This window comes from Panthera tigris, chromosome B2, assembly GCF_018350195.1.
Source record: "Panthera tigris isolate Pti1 chromosome B2, P.tigris_Pti1_mat1.1, whole genome shotgun sequence".
In the NCBI taxonomy this organism is placed as follows: Eukaryota; Metazoa; Chordata; class Mammalia; order Carnivora; family Felidae; genus Panthera; species Panthera tigris.
In genome coordinates, this window is record NC_056664.1 from 32,042,113 (window position 1) to 32,057,864 (window position 15,752).

General features: G+C 50.9%; 3 protein-coding genes and 1 long non-coding RNA gene across 5 annotated transcripts; 3 read left to right on the top strand and 1 right to left on the bottom strand.

Annotated features, from left to right (window-relative positions):
• The first annotated feature begins 6 nt into the window (after positions 1 to 6).
• On the top strand, positions 7 to 5,150 carry RPS18 (ribosomal protein S18). The gene is made up of 6 exons (XM_007093224.2): positions 7 to 109; positions 578 to 676; positions 4,448 to 4,534; positions 4,619 to 4,720; positions 4,819 to 4,910; positions 5,033 to 5,150. The coding sequence occupies exons 1-6, from the start codon at positions 107 to 109 to the stop codon at positions 5,106 to 5,108; spliced, it is 459 nt and encodes a 152-aa protein (XP_007093286.1). The 5' UTR covers positions 7 to 106; the 3' UTR covers positions 5,109 to 5,150.
• Positions 5,151 to 5,203: 53 nt separating this feature from the next.
• On the top strand, positions 5,204 to 7,529 carry B3GALT4 (beta-1,3-galactosyltransferase 4). 2 transcript variants are annotated; one of them, XM_042986118.1, is made up of 2 exons: positions 5,204 to 5,455; positions 6,073 to 7,529. In XM_042986118.1, exon 2 carries the CDS (start codon positions 6,096 to 6,098, stop codon positions 7,245 to 7,247), a length of 1,152 nt encoding a protein of 383 aa, XP_042842052.1. In that variant the 5' UTR covers positions 5,204 to 5,455; positions 6,073 to 6,095; the 3' UTR covers positions 7,248 to 7,529. The 2 variants fall into 2 exon arrangements, with proteins under 2 accessions (XP_042842052.1, XP_042842051.1); XM_042986117.1 differs by lacking the exon at positions 5,204 to 5,455 and adding an exon at positions 5,592 to 5,890.
• A 276-nt stretch (positions 7,530 to 7,805) lies between these two features.
• Positions 7,806 to 15,690, bottom strand: WDR46 (WD repeat domain 46). The gene is made up of 15 exons (XM_007093223.3): positions 15,526 to 15,690; positions 15,208 to 15,420; positions 15,018 to 15,098; positions 14,765 to 14,877; positions 14,558 to 14,645; positions 14,338 to 14,399; positions 13,967 to 14,071; positions 13,728 to 13,878; positions 13,470 to 13,605; positions 13,177 to 13,276; positions 8,933 to 9,246; positions 8,690 to 8,784; positions 8,420 to 8,515; positions 8,157 to 8,270; positions 7,806 to 8,059 (listed from the first exon to the last, which is right to left on the bottom strand). The coding sequence occupies exons 1-15, from the start codon at positions 15,592 to 15,594 to the stop codon at positions 7,958 to 7,960; spliced, it is 1,839 nt and encodes a 612-aa protein (XP_007093285.2). The 5' UTR covers positions 15,595 to 15,690; the 3' UTR covers positions 7,806 to 7,957.
• On the top strand, positions 8,473 to 11,946 carry LOC122238596. Its single transcript, XR_006217581.1, has 2 exons — positions 8,473 to 8,544; positions 11,250 to 11,946. It is a non-coding gene; the product is annotated as an uncharacterized LOC122238596 (long non-coding RNA).
• Positions 15,691 to 15,752: the final 62 nt, after the last annotated feature.

The window sequence follows — 15,752 nt, forward strand, 5'->3', positions numbered from 1 at the left end:
TGCAAGATAGCTCCGCCTCTTCCGTCTGGTAGCTATATAAGGGTACGACGTCACTTCCGTTCTCTCTTCCACTGGAGGCCTACACGCCGCCGCTGGGGCCGCCGCCATGGTAAGCCTGGGGTTAGTGGCGGGATCTGGCGACATCGGAACTGGGACACAGAAAGTCTGCTATTAGGAGGCCGGAAACGGCCTATTCTCCGGGTTCGTAACTTTCTGTGTGAGTCTTTGGATGGCGCCCCCCGGGGGGGAATAACTAAAGACATCTGGGGAGTGGGCCAAAGGAAGAGTCCCTCCCAGAGCGCTCGAAAGCGGCGAAAAGGTTGGGCGTGAATGGGGACCTCCAGTGTCTGCCACTCAGAGTGTACTTTTGGGAACGGGCAGAAGACCTCCCCCCTCCTAAAGGTTGCGTTTTCCTGGGCCTGAACACTTCATGTCCTGTTGTCTGCAGCACTGAGGAGAGTTTGTTGTGAGAAAACTGAAGGGGGGGGGGGTCGTTGCTCCCTGTGTGACAAGCTTAACGTTACTGTTTGATGGTAGTTCATTCATGATGTCTGGTTTCTCCCCCAATCTCTGTCAGTCTCTAGTAATCCCTGAGAAGTTCCAGCACATTTTGCGAGTACTCAACACCAATATCGATGGGCGGCGGAAGATAGCCTTTGCCATCACTGCAATTAAGGTAAAGTAGGGTAAGGAATGGAGACTAAAAATGATACTTAGGTTAAGACAGCTGTAAGTGAGGCAGGGTTGAAGAAACACACGTCCCAACTAGCTGGGTAAAAACAAAAGAATGGTTAAAAGAGTGATTAATTCCCCTAATCCCTCGCCACATTTACCCTAAAAGGTAAGTAAAGAAAGCCAGAGAACAGTCTGAGTAGAAGCCACGATACTTTTAGGGGAAAGGGAGTGGGTTCCCTTGTCTACCAGAATTCACTAAAATTTTACTGGACCATCAGCCATGATCCTCTTGTGAGGTTCTAAATTTGGTTTCTGATTCCTACAGGAGTGCATCATAACAGCAGCCATCACTGTGGGAATACATCCACCCTAGAAATTGTATAATTGCACACGGGGGGGGGGGGGGTACATAGAAATGCCAAGATTCCCAGCATGAAGAAACCAATAGTTGGGAAGTAGGAGGGTGTCACTGCATCATGAGCAGGTTGTTTAACTCTGATGCCAGAGGTGAATGAAACGCATTTCCTGTTTCTGTTGATGGGAACAAGTGCTTGGTTCATGCTGTGAATTAGGTCAGGGAGCACAGGCTTGGATGATTCCCTTCACCAACCTGATGAACTGGCCTTCCAGATGGAGACGTTATCCTATTGTATTTTTTGGCCCGTACGTATAATTGTGGAATGGCTGAGTGTGTTTTCTCCCCTTCTGTGGACATCGTGGGGGCGGGTATAGTCCCTGTCTTGCTCACAGTCCCCTGCTTCTGGTGCATAATTGGTGTATTTATGCAGTGTTAGGGAATGGATCCAGGATACTGTAGTCTGGTTTCAAAAAATTTAAAGGAGACAAATATAAAATAACTTGTTAATTTAGAATTGTATATCTTAGCTTTGATTCATCAGATCAAATTCCTTTGCTTTTTCATGTTATACTGCAGGAAGCACAGCTTTCGTTTTTCTTAAACGGTGTATAAAAAGATTGCTTTCTTTGGTTATTATGTGAAACTAGTAAGATGGTGTAAAATATAGTACCTTTTTCAAGCGTTGGTATGAGGCTAAAATGGGATAGTGAATACAGACAGGCACAGCATAGAGATGTATATGGCAGGCTCAGTTCCAGGCAATAAAGTGAGTCAAATGAATCTTTTGGTTTCTCGTTGCGTATGCAAGTTATATTTACACTGTAGTCAATATTAAGTGTGTAGGATTATGTCTAAAAAAATGTGTGTACCTTGATTTAAAAATACTTTATTGCTGGAAGAAATGCTAACCATGAGTTTTCAAGGAGTCATAATCACAGATCACTATAATGACTATAGTATTTAACTAAAAAGTGAAATATTGTGAGAATTACCAAAATGTGACACCAGCACAATGCTTTTAGGAAAATGGCACCGATAGATTCGTTTGACACAGAATTTGCCATAAGCCTTCATTGTGTAAAAGAACAAAAACCACAATATCTGCACAGTGCAGTGAAATGAGATGTGCCTGTATAAAAGATGGTGATGGCTAATGGAATGCTTGTGTTAATCCCTTTCTCTCTGCCTCTTTGAAATTAACTGGTTTTGTATTTACTTTCATTAAATATGTGTTTGTAGTCCACTTAACAATTTAACCAAAGGACTTAAAGGTAATTTGTGAGTTTTGTAATAAGTCTCTTATTACGCTTTGCTTATCACTGGGAAAGGTTATTCCTAGAGATAGACGATACAGAGGTTTTTGCTAATTGTGTGGAGAGCCAGCGAATGCACCTAGCTCTTTGGTGAGAGAACTAACGCTTGGAGAGGGTCTTTTGCTAAGGATCCAGAATGGGGGTGGGGAGGGTAATAATTAGAAACTGGAAGAAAGTGGAGGCTGGGTATGAGGGATTCCTCAAAAAAAAAACAACAACGACAAATGGTAAGATTAATTGGATGGGGAAGGATGAAGAATGGAAATTGACTCAAGCAGAAGAGGATATTGAGAAATAATACAGACCTTATAAGATTATTGTATACCAACGATCCTTTCCTAAGTGTTTTGTTTCCACTTGAAGACTTTTGCTGTGTCTATTTAAGGTTGGCTGGTTTTCTGCCTTTCCTCTAAATCAGGGTGATACTGTCATTTGTGGGTTACTTGGAAACCTGGGAAATAACCCACTGGCCATGTTTGAAGAATTCAGGTCCTGTCCCATGAGTAACACCGCATTAAATACTTTCTGAGAGTAATATTAATTTGGTGCCAACTCTTCTATTATATGGTCTAGGCCATTGGGCTACAAATAATGAGTGATGGTCCCCTGAGTATACTCTTCTGGATGGAGAAAGCAGAGGTGGTCTCCTTGGCTGAGAAAGGGGGATCTAGGGTCCTAACTTAGGAAGTTGGCGAGTTTGTATCAGTCTGCAAACAGGGCTTTCAAAAATTTTAGCTTAACAGCAACTTTTTAACTTGATTATGGAAAAATTTTAACATTGAAAAGTAGAGGGCAGAAAATTACTAGCCCCTATGAATATCGTCTAAAAATATGAACTCTTGTTTCATCTACACTCTTCTCTATCATTTTAAAGTAAACCTCAGACATACTATTTTATCTGTAAATATTTTTTTCACATTTATCTGTTTCGAGGGAGAGAGACTGCCAAACAGGCTCTGCACTGTCAGCGCAGAACCCTATGCGGGGCTTGAACCCACAGACTATAAGATCATGACCTGAGCCAGAAGTCAAGTTGGACGCTTAACTGAGCCACCCAGGCACCCCTATCTGTAAATGAGAGGCTTAGACCTTAATATCTTCTGATAATTTGATATTCCAGGTCATTTCTTACAGAGAGGAAATAAGTCTTCGTTTCCTGGGGCTACTGAAACAAGCTACTTGTTGGCTTAAACCAACAGAAAACTTATTCCTATAGTTCTGGAAGCCAAACATCCAAAATGAAGGTGTGAGCTCCCTCAGAAGGCTCTAGGAATCAATCTTCTGGTGGTTGCCAACAGTCCTTGCTATTTCTTGTCTTGTAGCTGTGTCGCTCTTATTACATGGCCTTTGCTCTGCGTCCTCTCTTTTTGTGAGGATACCAGTCATTGGATTCAGGGCCTGCACTAATCTGGTCTAACCTCATTTTAACTAAGTATATTTGGAATGACCGTTTTTCCAGATAAGGTCACATTCTAGGTGGACATACAGTGGAGTGAGGGGAGGGGCACTATTCAACCTGGCACACCATCCTTCACCATTCAGGTGCGAGTTTGGGTGGCAAAGTACCCGTGTTGATGCCGACACAATGCCACCGGTGTGTTTTCTTGAGTTTGGTTTGGGTGGTTAGCTCCCTGTGGCCTGCTCATCTCTGAGCACTGACCATCAAGTTTGTGATCTTAGAAAACTGTAATCATTGTGATGAGGTGACCTGCCCAGAGGACTATGGCCCTTAGAGACCCAGAGCACCACAATCCCACCCCTTGATCAACCCTATTACCCCAAGAGTCCTTACTCTTGCTGCTGCTCCACGTTGAGAGCCAAGCCTTTGGTCCTCCACAATGCAGAGACTAGAAGGTACCATTCTTGGGTGCTGCTGCAGTGTCTTAAGAGCCATCACTTGATGAATGTATGTGTTGAGCAGTATGAAAAGATGTGCTTTCTTTTGGACCCGCTCCTGAATAAAACCTTTTCTGTTTAATGGTTAGGCTTTGTATCTAAAAAAGTATAGTGCAGTGGGTGGTTGCAGGCTGAATAGTGGGGCTTACAAACAATAAAAAAAAAAAATCAAGACTCAACCCCAAATTACAAAACCTCTCCTCAGGGTGTAGGACGAAGATATGCTCATGTGGTGTTGAGGAAAGCAGACATCGATCTCACCAAGAGGGCAGGAGAGCTCACTGAGGATGAGGTGAGGACAAGGAAGGGGGTGCTGTGGGCTGGGCCTGCCTTGGAAGGGAGGCCATCTGTATCTGACCTTTGTCCTGCTTGACAGGTAGAACGTGTGATCACCATTATGCAGAATCCACGCCAGTATAAGATCCCAGACTGGTTTTTGAACAGACAAAAGGATGTGAAGGATGGAAAATACAGCCAGGTGTGTATTGAAATGGGAGAGATTAGAGAAAGGCAGGGTGTCCCATTAGAATTAGTCCTAGGAGGTCAGTGGGTAAAACGTTGCTCTTCCAAATCCAGGTCCTGGCCAACGGTCTGGATAACAAACTCCGTGAAGACCTGGAACGACTGAAGAAGATTCGGGCCCACAGAGGGCTGCGCCACTTCTGGGGGTGAGTGGGATGGGAGTCTCCTCTCCCTGCCTGCCCCTAGACTCCTGGAGGTTTCTTATGCCCCCCAAGTGTTTCCTTTATGTTGTGTATGACCTGTGACCTTTCTCTCTTCTCACCTGCAGACTTCGTGTCCGAGGCCAGCACACCAAGACCACAGGCCGCAGGGGCCGCACCGTGGGTGTGTCCAAGAAGAAATAAATCTGTAGACCTTGTCTGTTAATAAATAGTTTATACACCTAAGTCTTCTTTGTATGTAGTTCTCTCCTTTATTCTGGGGACACTGATCCGGAAAGCTACCACAGTGGGCCCTTTGGGTGTTTCTCCTCTCAGTTGATGGCCTCACTCAGCTACCCAAACCAGGTGCCCTGGGTCTAGGGTAAAGCAATGGCGTTGCTACTCCCCGCCCTACCAGAAGTGGCGCACCCTCTTTGGTTCCCACCCTCTAAGGTGTGAGGTAGAGAAAACACTGGGCCTAGAGGGGGAGCCTAAGCCAATTTCAAGACCACCAAGGCGCTCGGGTTAGCGCGTGGGGCGGTGTGGCAAGTGTGAGTACCACAGGTCTTGACCAAACCTAGGTTTCTTAAGGAAAAGAAGTGGCCCGCGGAGACCCGGAGAGTTGTGAGTTTCCCCTACCGAGGCAACCCTATAAATCGCTGACCCGGAAGAGCTGGGCTCCGCAGCAGAGCGAGGGGGCGCTTGCGTACTTGGGGAGGGAGGCCGCGGCTGGTAGGCTGTCCCGCGCCCGCCTCTGCGTACGAGGCACACTGATCGGAATCCCATTCGCGGTCGCACAGAGGCCCCGCCACCGGTATTTCGCTTGCCTCTACGCTTCCGGGAAGGCGGTGTGCACGCGCCACTACACCCTCCGAGGGAGGAGGGCGGGACCCAGCCGCCACCGCGGGTGGAGGAGGGGCAACTGGCGCTGTGGCGAAACCCCGCCATGGAGCCAAGCTTTGGGGCGGCGGGGCCCCGACGACAAGGTAACCTCCCCGCAGCTCCGGCTGTGCTACCCCACAACCCCCGCGGCCGCGCCGCCTCCTGGGCTTAGGCGCCCCCACGCCGCTCCTGGCCGCGCGCTCCATCCCAGGCGTGGCCGGTTACGGACCCGGATAACGGAGATCTGGGGCTTCCGCACTCTAACCGCCCCCATCTTTCCCTCTAGGTCCCTTCTGATTACGCCACACCATGCCCCTCAGCCTCTTCCGGCGCCTGCTCCTTGCTGCCCTGATGCTGGTGATTATTTGGACCCTTTTCGGGCCCTCAGGCATCGGGGAGGAGCTGCTGAGCCTCTCGCTGGCCTCCCTGCTCCCGGCGCCGGCGTCCCCAGGGCCGCCCCTGGCCCTGCCCCGCCTCCTGATCCCCAATGAGGAGGCATGTGGGGGTCCCGGCGCCCCACCCTTCCTGCTCATACTGGTGTGCACGGCCCCAGAGAACCTGAACCAAAGAGACGCCATTCGGGCTTCGTGGGGCGGGCTGCGCGAAGCCCGAGGGCTCAGGGTGCAGACACTCTTTCTGCTGGGAGAGCCAAGTTTGCGGCATCCCACCAGGGAATCCCACGAGATCGACCTGGCACGAGAGGCAGCGACTCGGGGAGACATCTTGCAGGCGGCTTTCCGGGACTCTTACCGGAACCTTACTCTCAAGACTCTCATCGGGCTGAGTTGGGCATACAAACATTGCTCCATGGCCCGCTACATCCTCAAGACGGATGATGACGTGTTTGTCAACGTCCCTGAACTGGTATCAGAGCTGGTTCGACGAGGGGGCCGTTGGGAACAATGGGAGAAAAGCATGGAGCCTCCAAGAGAGAATGAGTTTGAAGATGAAGAGTGGGAAGAAAGGTCCATCTTCAGGGGCCAGCCAATGCCTCTTTTGTACCTGGGCCGTGTGCACTGGCGGGTGCACCCCTCTCGGACACCAGGGAGCAAACACCAGGTATCAGAGGAGCAGTGGCCTCCCACCTGGGGCCCCTTTCCACCCTATGCCTCTGGCACAGGGTATGTGCTGTCAGCTTCTGCCGTGCAGCTCATCCTGAAAGTGGCCAGCCGGGCACCCCCTCTACCACTGGAAGATGTCTTTGTGGGGGTAAGTGCCCGACGAGGAGGCCTCACCCCAACCCATTGTGTCAAGCTGGCTGGGGCCACCCACTACCCCCTGGACCGGTGCTGCTATGGGAAATTCCTGCTGACATCCCACAGGTTGGACCCCTGGAAGATGCAGGAGGCCTGGAAGCTAGTGGGAGGCTCTGAGGGAGAAAAGACTGCACCCTTCTGCTCCTGGCTCCAGGGAGTCTTGGGCATCCTGCGGTGTCGGATAATAGCCTGGCTTCACAGCTGACAGTGTCTGGGGCCACAGCAGAGTGAGGAGCTCAGGGTCTAGCCAGCACCCCTCACAGCCGTCTCTCGTCCAGGCCCACGGCAGGGGCCCTAGCTGGCTACAGATGGCCACTTTCCGCTATCAGATGCTCAGTCTATCACTGAAGATAGAGAAATCGAGGGGCCTGGCCTGCCAGCCCCAAAGATGGTCACCAGGAAGAGCAAAATAATGCTGGGGTTGTTCTCTCCAGCCATAGGAGAGGGGCACAAGCTCCTCAATAAACTTGTCTTTCTACCTCTTCGAGTACAGCGTGGTCATCACCAGGAGTCCAAGAACACATACCTGGGGAGCCTGGAGGCTGCCAGACCATGCTGGATGGGAAGGACCTCTCCAGGGACATGGGAAAGAGAGAAGGAAGGGCCCTAAAGAACAAGGCTAAGGCTATAGTGACGAGATATGAGGTGGGGGTAGAAGCAGGACACCGTGACCCCTCAGATCCTAGAGTAGTCCCATCCTGGGCAAAGGGAGGGGAACAGGTCCTAAGAATGATCTAGACACATTATCCAAAAAAAACCCACCTTTTTTAATCCCAACCCAGCCCAGGAGCCAGCTGTCCCTACCCAGCTGGGGAAGGGGCATACTGCCCCCTCCTTATTCCAAGGAATAGGGTCATTTCCCCACGGGCAGTCGAGGGGGAAAGTGTTGCTCTCAGGCCCATCCTTGGGCACGGCTCAGCGCAGAAATCTGTCCAGGGCAGATGGTCGGGCCCTCGTGGGCTTGGCCTTCTTCTCTTCCTTCTGCGGCTGCTGCTCAAGGCTCTGTCGGACTTTATCCTGGGTGGTGAGAGGGCAGCAAGGTGAGAAGTGGCAGGCTGGCAAGGGCAGAGGCCCACGGGACACCTGGTCCACCCCCCCCCCAGTGGTCATTTACCCGGTGCTCCTCATCCATGACCTTCCTCTTCCTCTTCACCAGGCTTGCTGTAGAACTGCGGCCCTTCTGCTTTGGCTTTGGCTGGAAAGGAGCCTTGGCCTCGGGGTCGTAGCCCTAAGAGAGGAGACAAGGGTAAAATCCCTAAGAGCCTCAGAGACCAGGAACCGTGGCAGTACCATGTGCTGTGCCGTACTTCTGGGGACATGGCACGGGGGAGGCTGTGAAGGGGGGGAAGGGCCTGGGCACTTGGGCCTGATTCATACCAGCCTCTCTATCCGCTCCTTCTTTTCTTGCTCCAAAGAGATGACATCAACCTCTGCCAGGGCTCGTGGGTCCAGACAAATGAGCTCTGCAGGTACCTGGAGGTGTCATGGAGGGACAGGAATGGGTAAGGAGCCATAGGAGCCACAGGAGGATGATCCAAAGAGGGACGGAAGCCAGGGGGCTGCTGAATCCCACTCTTCCCAAGACCCCCGGGGCCATGGGGAGCTTTTCCTACCCCCAGCCCAAACCACATGCAGGTACATGCTCACCTTCTCCAGCAGGGCCTTCACCTCCCACTCCTGGCGCTGCTTTTGGCTCCTGTAAGGGTTACTCTCCAGGCCGTCAAAGTTGGGCTCAGCAGCCCCTAGAAAGAGGGAGAAGCATGGAGCTATAAACAGAACCAAGTCCAGCCGCTCCAACCCAACCAAGCCCTTTTGCTCCTGGCTATCACAAGCCAACCCACACTTCCATCCAGAGTTCATTCACTGGACCCCATCCTCTGGCCCACTCACCAGGTACCAGCATGCTGGTGATGCCCCCAGTGTGCCCCACCCCCAGCACGTCTTCAAAGGGGCAGAAGTGAAGGCCATGCACGTGGCCTGAGAGCCGGTGGGTGAGGTAAGGCTGCTCCAGGGAGGGCAGGCTGGCCTTGCCCTGCCCTGCCCATATGTTGACCACGTCACCCATGCCTGCAGCCAGCAGTCCCCGCTGGGAAAAGACCAGATGCCCTGCTCCCTGGGGCAGGGTCCGAGCACTCAGAGGCTGGAACGTCCCTCGTAAATCAAAGATCTTCAGCTGGTGGTCCAGGCCAGAGGTGGCCATGTACCTGGTAGAGACGGGGAGGTCAATTAATCTGCAGTGTGGGCTTACTGTGCAGGTCTATAGCCAAGTGCAAGCATAAAGTCTCGGTGGGGAGAAACAATTTTTATTTCCCTTTTACAGATGAGGAAACTGAAGCTCAGAGGAAGATAATCAAGTAAGAGTGAATGGTAGAGCTAGAATTCAAGTCCAGCCTGTCTCTTTAGTGTCTCTTCTCCCTCTTTTTTTTTTCTTTCAATATTTTAACGTTTATTCATTTTTGAGAGACAGAATATGAGGGGGGAGGGGCAGAGAGAGGGAGACACAGAATCCTAAGCAGGCTCCAAGTTCTGAGCTGTCAGCACAGAGCCCAATGCGGGGCTCAAACTCACAGACCATCATGACCTGAGCTAAAGTTAGACATTTAACTGAGCCACCCAAGCGCCCCATTAGTGTCTGCTGTCTTAATCAAAGGGACAGTGCACACACCCATCTGTACCTAAATGAGATGTTCCACTGTACCCACAGGGAGTACAGTGGCTCAGCAAAGAGAAGGATCAACAGCAGTGATCAGGGAGGACCTCTAGGAGCTGTTCTAGGTCATTCTCAAGAAACATATAGCAAGTACAAATGAATTAATATCAGTGTGGAGATGGTGAAATGGAAGCAGAGGTCTGTTTTGGGGATCAGTGGGAAATGTCAGGAGGATCACAAGGGGACAAACAGCAGGGGCTCTTTAAACTCAGATCCCCAGCACTGCTCTCCAGCAATGACAGACCACAACTGGAAGATTGTGAGGACCTGAGAAAACCTTAGGAAGTAATGAAGTAATAAGCTAGGAGGCCCTGCCCCACCCCCTCTTTCCCTGGAAAAAGAGAGGGCAATCCTCTCAAGGAATCATGCACTGTAGTTTGTTTTCCAAGGTTGGAGTTTCTATGTTCATGATGTTCCTCAGAGAGGGAGGCTAAAGGGTGACCAGCCAGGCCAGGGTATGTAAGTTTGCTAAGGGGCCACAGACTCTCTTTTTAGCCTTCGCTGTGAGCCAAAGAAGAGGGTACCAAAGGACTCCTATGAAAGGGACTAGCCTAGTGATGGGGCTGAATAGAGGCCCAGCTGGACACTTCTCACAAGACAATCAGGGCCCCAGCTGCATCAGATGGAAAGACCATCAATGCAAACCAGGAATTACGGAGGGCTCCTGGGACACAGGTCACACCCTTCAGTCAACCCACAATTCAAGGGAACATTCTGGCTTCTCTCCCCACACATACCTGCCTTTGGGATCCCCTGCACAAATACCAGCCCACTGACCAGAGGGCATCCAGGCTACACTACCATGCTACTAACCCTGCAGAAAACAGTCTAGTTCTAAGAATCCCATCCAGTCCTAATGCCAGCTTCCAGAATGCCTCCAGGAAGCCAGTAAGCCTCATCTTGAGCCCCTGTGGCTTATCTGAGGTGCTCTTGAGAAGGACCAGAGATAAGCAGAGTTGGGCCAAGATCAAGGACCAGAGCTGTACTCAAGGTGTTGACCAAATCTCAGGAAACTACGTGATTAGGCCTCGGGCACAGCAGCAGCTGACCAAAGCAGTCTAGGGAAGGCAAACGACAACATAGGTTCAATGGCCCACAGAAAGCATTCTCCTAAAGCCAAACTGGCACAAATACAGAGTAAAAATGGTTGAAGCATATCTCTCGGCCCCTAAGGTACAACTACGGGAGGGCAAGGGGGTCTGAGCATCTGAAAAGTTTTTATAAGTTGGGGACTACTGGGCTATTCCTTTCCCAGACTTAAAAAAAAATTTTTTTTTTAACGTTTATTTTTGAGAGAGCATGCAAGCATGCAACTGGAGGGGCAGAGAGAGAAAGAGAGAGACACAGAATCCAAAACAGGCTCCAGGGTCTGAGCTGCCAGCACAGACCCTGATGCGGGGCTCAAACTTGCAAACTGTGAGATCATGACCTGAGCTAGGGTCAGACGCTTAGTGACTGAACCACCTAGGTGGCACCCCCCCCCCTTTTTTTTTACAGACTTTCTTTGAAACCATTTGAAAATAAAGTGATGGAGTTCACATTTCATGTACAAGATTCCTGAGCAGCAGTGTAAAAGGAGGAAAGCAGATTAGTCTGCCAGCAGCACCCAGGACTTGCCAGCAGGAGGAACAATCAGAGGCTGGAAAGTGTCTGTGAATATCACATGTGTTCAATAAGAGGCAGCAAGAATGGACAGAAATGGACCTCAGAGAGGCCCTTGAGGGGAAAGCAGCCAGGACCTCACAGGGAAGTGTGGGCAGTAACGAAAGGATGCCACCAAAACAAGCAGTAGAGCCTGGGCACCCAGAAAGCACCCAGTCAACAGCAATTTGGTTCCTGCCCTTACTGATGGCTGAAGATCACAGGGCAATGGAGCTAGCTGGAGGTGTCCAGTCAAATTCTGGGTGACTGGAAAGTGTGGCAGAAAGGGAGCAAGCCTGGAGGAACTCTGGGGAGTGGGGTGACCTATCCCGCGATGGACACATTAAATCTGGGGCAACAGAAGACAACTTAGTAGGAACTAAGCGTGTCTCCTGGCTAATCGTTTCCGTCAACCACAGTCCCGTTTCTGAACATAAAGTAGAATACTGCCCCATGACAGGCTCAACAGCCCATTCACCCTTGTACCCCCAGAACCTCAGCACAGAGCCTAGTCCGCAGCAGGTGCCCAGTGAGTGCCTGACAATGAAAGGAATTAAGAGGAACATCCACTGATCCCATTAGAGGGAACTCATGCGGAAAACAGTGCACCAGGTCCACACATATGTACGAATCAGACAGCACAGCTGGGCAGCTGCAAACTCTCAGGAGAGGCAGCAATTCGAAGCAGGCCCCCTACTCCTACCCCTCACATCACCAGCCAGAACTCAAGAGAACGATCATCTTCAAGGATGCCAGTGGTGAAAGCCAGTGCTCCGTACTCCCTGGGCACCACGCTAAACCCTACAGGCTTTAACTCGTGTTGATACGGGCCGCCTGTGACAGCCTATGAACTAAGCCCAGGGCTTGGCAAACTACAGCCCATGCGCCAAACAAATCCAGCCCACCACCTGCTTCTGTACAGCCCTGGAGCTCCAAATGGTTTTTACATTTTTAAGTAGTAGGAAAAAAATAAAAAACCTTTTGAAACAGGTGAAAGTCATAGGAGATTCAAATTTCAGTGTCTGCAAAGTAAGTTTTACTGGAGCACAACCACATGCTTTCATTGGCTTCTTCTGGGGCTGCTTCTGCACCACAAGAGCACAGGAGAGAGGTCAACACCAACACCACGTATGGCATCTCATCTCTGCACCACTGTGGGCACACCACAACTCACAAGGATACCATTATAACTGGACAACGTTTCAAGCGCCACCTATCTCACGATCTGTGTGAAAGAGGTTTTCAAAGACAAATAGGTAAAATCTCTTCCCAGATCAATGCTAACAAGCATTTGCAAATGAGTTTGATGATTTAGAATACTGTAACTTTTAACCTTAACTGAGCAAAATGTTATCCTCAAAAAGAGGAATCCAGTTCTTCCCATCAGACCTGTGTTAAAAAATGCTATATTCAATTATTATATTCTAAGTTTTATGGCCTAAAAATTTGTGATGCTTTGTTTTCTCTTAAGTACCTACATAACATGCTCGAATTTCCCTCTCGGCTAGCAAAACCTAAAGTCTTTCTATTTGGCTCTTTACAGAAAAAGCTTCCTGCCGCTTGAGCTAGATACTCATCCCCACTCTTGGGGTGACGAAAGAGTGTGTGGCACACAGAGGTTATGGAGTGTGCCCATGCTTACGTGGCCCGTCAGTGGCTAACACCAGGATTTAAATCTGGGCAGCTTGACTGCAAGTCTATGCTCCTAAAGGCATACTGCTTTCTATACTCTTCTACCCAGCGGCGACCTCCCCAGCACCTCATGACCAAACAAGTGACTTACGTGCCTGTAGAATCTACTGCCACAGCCCGGACCCCTCCACGATGACAGAGAATCTTTGCCAGTGGCTCCTTCATGGCTGGACTCCATAAGGACACAGTCCCTGGATGTGAGAGAAGAGGAACTGAGGTTATCAACAGGCGCTACGTGGATTATACCTGGGAAAGATGGGGTCTCAAGGCCAAAAGGTATCAAGAGAGAGGAACAGGGGCTATCTAAAGGGATGTGCAAAGTGCAAATATAGAAGCAAAGCAGGTCAGGATGATCAAAGAGTCAAAGCTCAGCTAGAGACCAACCGTTGCTGTGTCCGAGATGGATAACGGCATTGTAAGGGTTCTTAGTCATGACATCCAGCCGTCCAGCCCGAGCATTCAGAGCTGCCACGATCTTTCCCACTGACACATCCAGGTAGGTCAGAAACCCTGTCTCTGACTGAGAGAAAGAGAGAGATCAGAATGAGTCCTGATTGCCCTCTGTCCTTCTAGTGGGATCCCAGAGAAGAAGCAGTCTTCTCAAGGGCTGCCGCCCAGTCCCCGTGTTCCATTGCCACTCACGGCCGTGGCCAGAAGGAAGTGAAAAGGCAGGAACTCAAGCCGCATGACACGGTCACAGCGGCGGATACAGTGGAGCTCAATGCCCTGGTTGTCATAGATGTGAAGCCAACGATTCTGAGCGACAGCAAACAGTGCCTCTGAATGCAGAAACCTGGGAGGAAGGCAAGAGTGGTTCAGTGGGACAGGGGTCAAGGGACCGTCATTCAATCGAGAATGGGATGCCTCGCCCCCCCACTGACCGGATGTCCCGCACTGCCTCCATGACGTTGATCTCGCACATGAGCCTCTTTGTTACCCAGTCAAGGGTGGCCACATGACCCCGGCGCCCTCCAAAAGCCAGGTGTCTGTTAGAGGTGGGGAACAGGCAGTGTCAGTGCAGGGAAGCACCGTGACTCAGACCATCTGAGGTCTGCCCCACACCAGCCCCTCCTCTCCAATGAGACATTTTTACATGCTCAACCTCACATGCAAGCAAATCACAGGACCGCCCCCCCCCCCCCGGCCATCATCGGCCTAAACATACACTGGCCTGGCTGAGGTGAACATGGCTGAAGTGTTTAAGGAGATGCAACCATATCCTAGTTCAAGAGTCACTGACATCCAGCCTTACCTTCCAGTTCGGGAGTAATTCAGTCTGTAGGGTCCAAACTGCCGCAAGTTCAAATCAAAGTGCTAGGAAAGGGAATATCATTAAAAAAAAGGGGGGGGGGGGAGAGAGAAAGTCAAGAAATAATTGGCTTCTTTCAATAATTCCCTCTTGTAGTCCCCACTTCCGTCTTGCTCTGCACCACCAATGTAGCCAGTAGCCCCTTTTCCAATCTCAGACTCACCTTGGCTGCACTTGCAATATCCACAGCCTCCACAATGTCCACCTGGCGTATCTTTGCCGTGTCTTCCCCATCCTCCCCTTCCAGAAACCTAGGAGTGAGTATTAGCAGTAAAACTTCCTAATATGAAGTGGGTGTACCAGCGTGAAAATGATAAGGGACAGCCCCATAAAGCAGGGCCTGGGGAGGCCCACACGAGAGTCCACTTACCCGGGTTCCTCAGCCAGAAGCAGCTCAGAGCGAGCAGCTTTAATGCTTATTTCCTGTTCCTCAGCTTCAGCCACTTCAAGTCGGCTTCGGGTTTTGGATTTCGAATGCGGCAGCTATAATATCGTTGGTGGTGGAGAGGTGAGAGAAGAACCGGACATTATGTAGGATTCCGCGAGAGCCACACAGCCCCCCTCCATCCCCACTCATATACTCTCGGGCTGCAACCCTTCCCCACTCTCTGGCTGGTCCTCACCTTTTTGGATTTGTCAATGCGACAGAACTTCTGAGCCACCTCCACAGGGACGGGGGCAGGGCCTGGAAATGGATCCTGGGCCTGGGGAAGGAGGTAATAATTAGAAGACAGGCTAGGGCTGACCCCCAACCCTCGCACGCGTAAAGTACAAGGCGACTTGCCCCACCACCTTATCAGGTCCCAGGCTCACCCCGGACAAACTCCGCTGAGGCCCCGGGTTCCTCCGCTCTCGGGGTTTCTTCGGGAGCTGAGGCTTTCTGGAGAACCGAGACTTTTTGGGGTTGTTAGTGTTCTTTGGCCTCTGGTGGCGGAGCTCACGATTCCTTTTCTTGTTACCAGGGGGCCCCGGAGAAGCTCCAGCAGCGGTCAGAGTGGTTTCTTCCTCCCAGTACCTCCGGGGTTTCTACGGGCAGAGCAGGAGCTCTTAACACTCCGCAGCCCGCGCCGCGCCCCGCCCCCCGCGACCCCACAGCTAAAAACTTCTCTTCCACCCCAGGGAGGTCTCTACCTTCTTCTTGGCCTGAAGTCTGTTCTTCTTGGGCGGGACATCTCTGCTCGGTTTGGGGACTGTCTCCATCTAGCCCACCCGAACGACGATCCACGTGCAAAACTCCTCTCAGCTGTCTCACAGTCGGCTTGGAAGCTCCCGGAAGTCGGCCGGCCCTCATCCAATCAGCGCCGTACCAGATCTGAAGCCTTCTAAGCGCCATCTTAAATGAGGGCTCTTGCGCGCGC

Excerpts from the sequence above, each read along its gene's own strand:
- WDR46 (XM_007093223.3), bottom strand. The coding sequence starts at position 15,594 with ATGGAGACAGTCCCCAAACCGAGCAGAGATGTCCCGCCCAAGAAGAAC. Across the intron at positions 14,400-14,557 it reads ATATTGCAAGTGCAGCCAAG|CACTTTGATTTGAACTTGCG; the intron begins GTGAGTCTGAGA and ends TCCCTTTCCTAG. Across the intron at positions 8,060-8,156 it reads TCATGGATGAGGAGCACCGG|GATAAAGTCCGACAGAGCCT; the intron begins GTAAATGACCAC and ends CTCACCACCCAG.
- RPS18 (XM_007093224.2), top strand. Across the intron at positions 4,721-4,818 it reads AGGATGGAAAATACAGCCAG|GTCCTGGCCAACGGTCTGGA; the intron begins GTGTGTATTGAA and ends TTCCAAATCCAG. Across the intron at positions 4,911-5,032 it reads GGGCTGCGCCACTTCTGGGG|ACTTCGTGTCCGAGGCCAGC; the intron begins GTGAGTGGGATG and ends TCTCACCTGCAG.
- B3GALT4 (XM_042986118.1), top strand. The coding sequence starts at position 6,096 with ATGCCCCTCAGCCTCTTCCGGCGCCTGCTCCTTGCTGCCCTGATGCTG.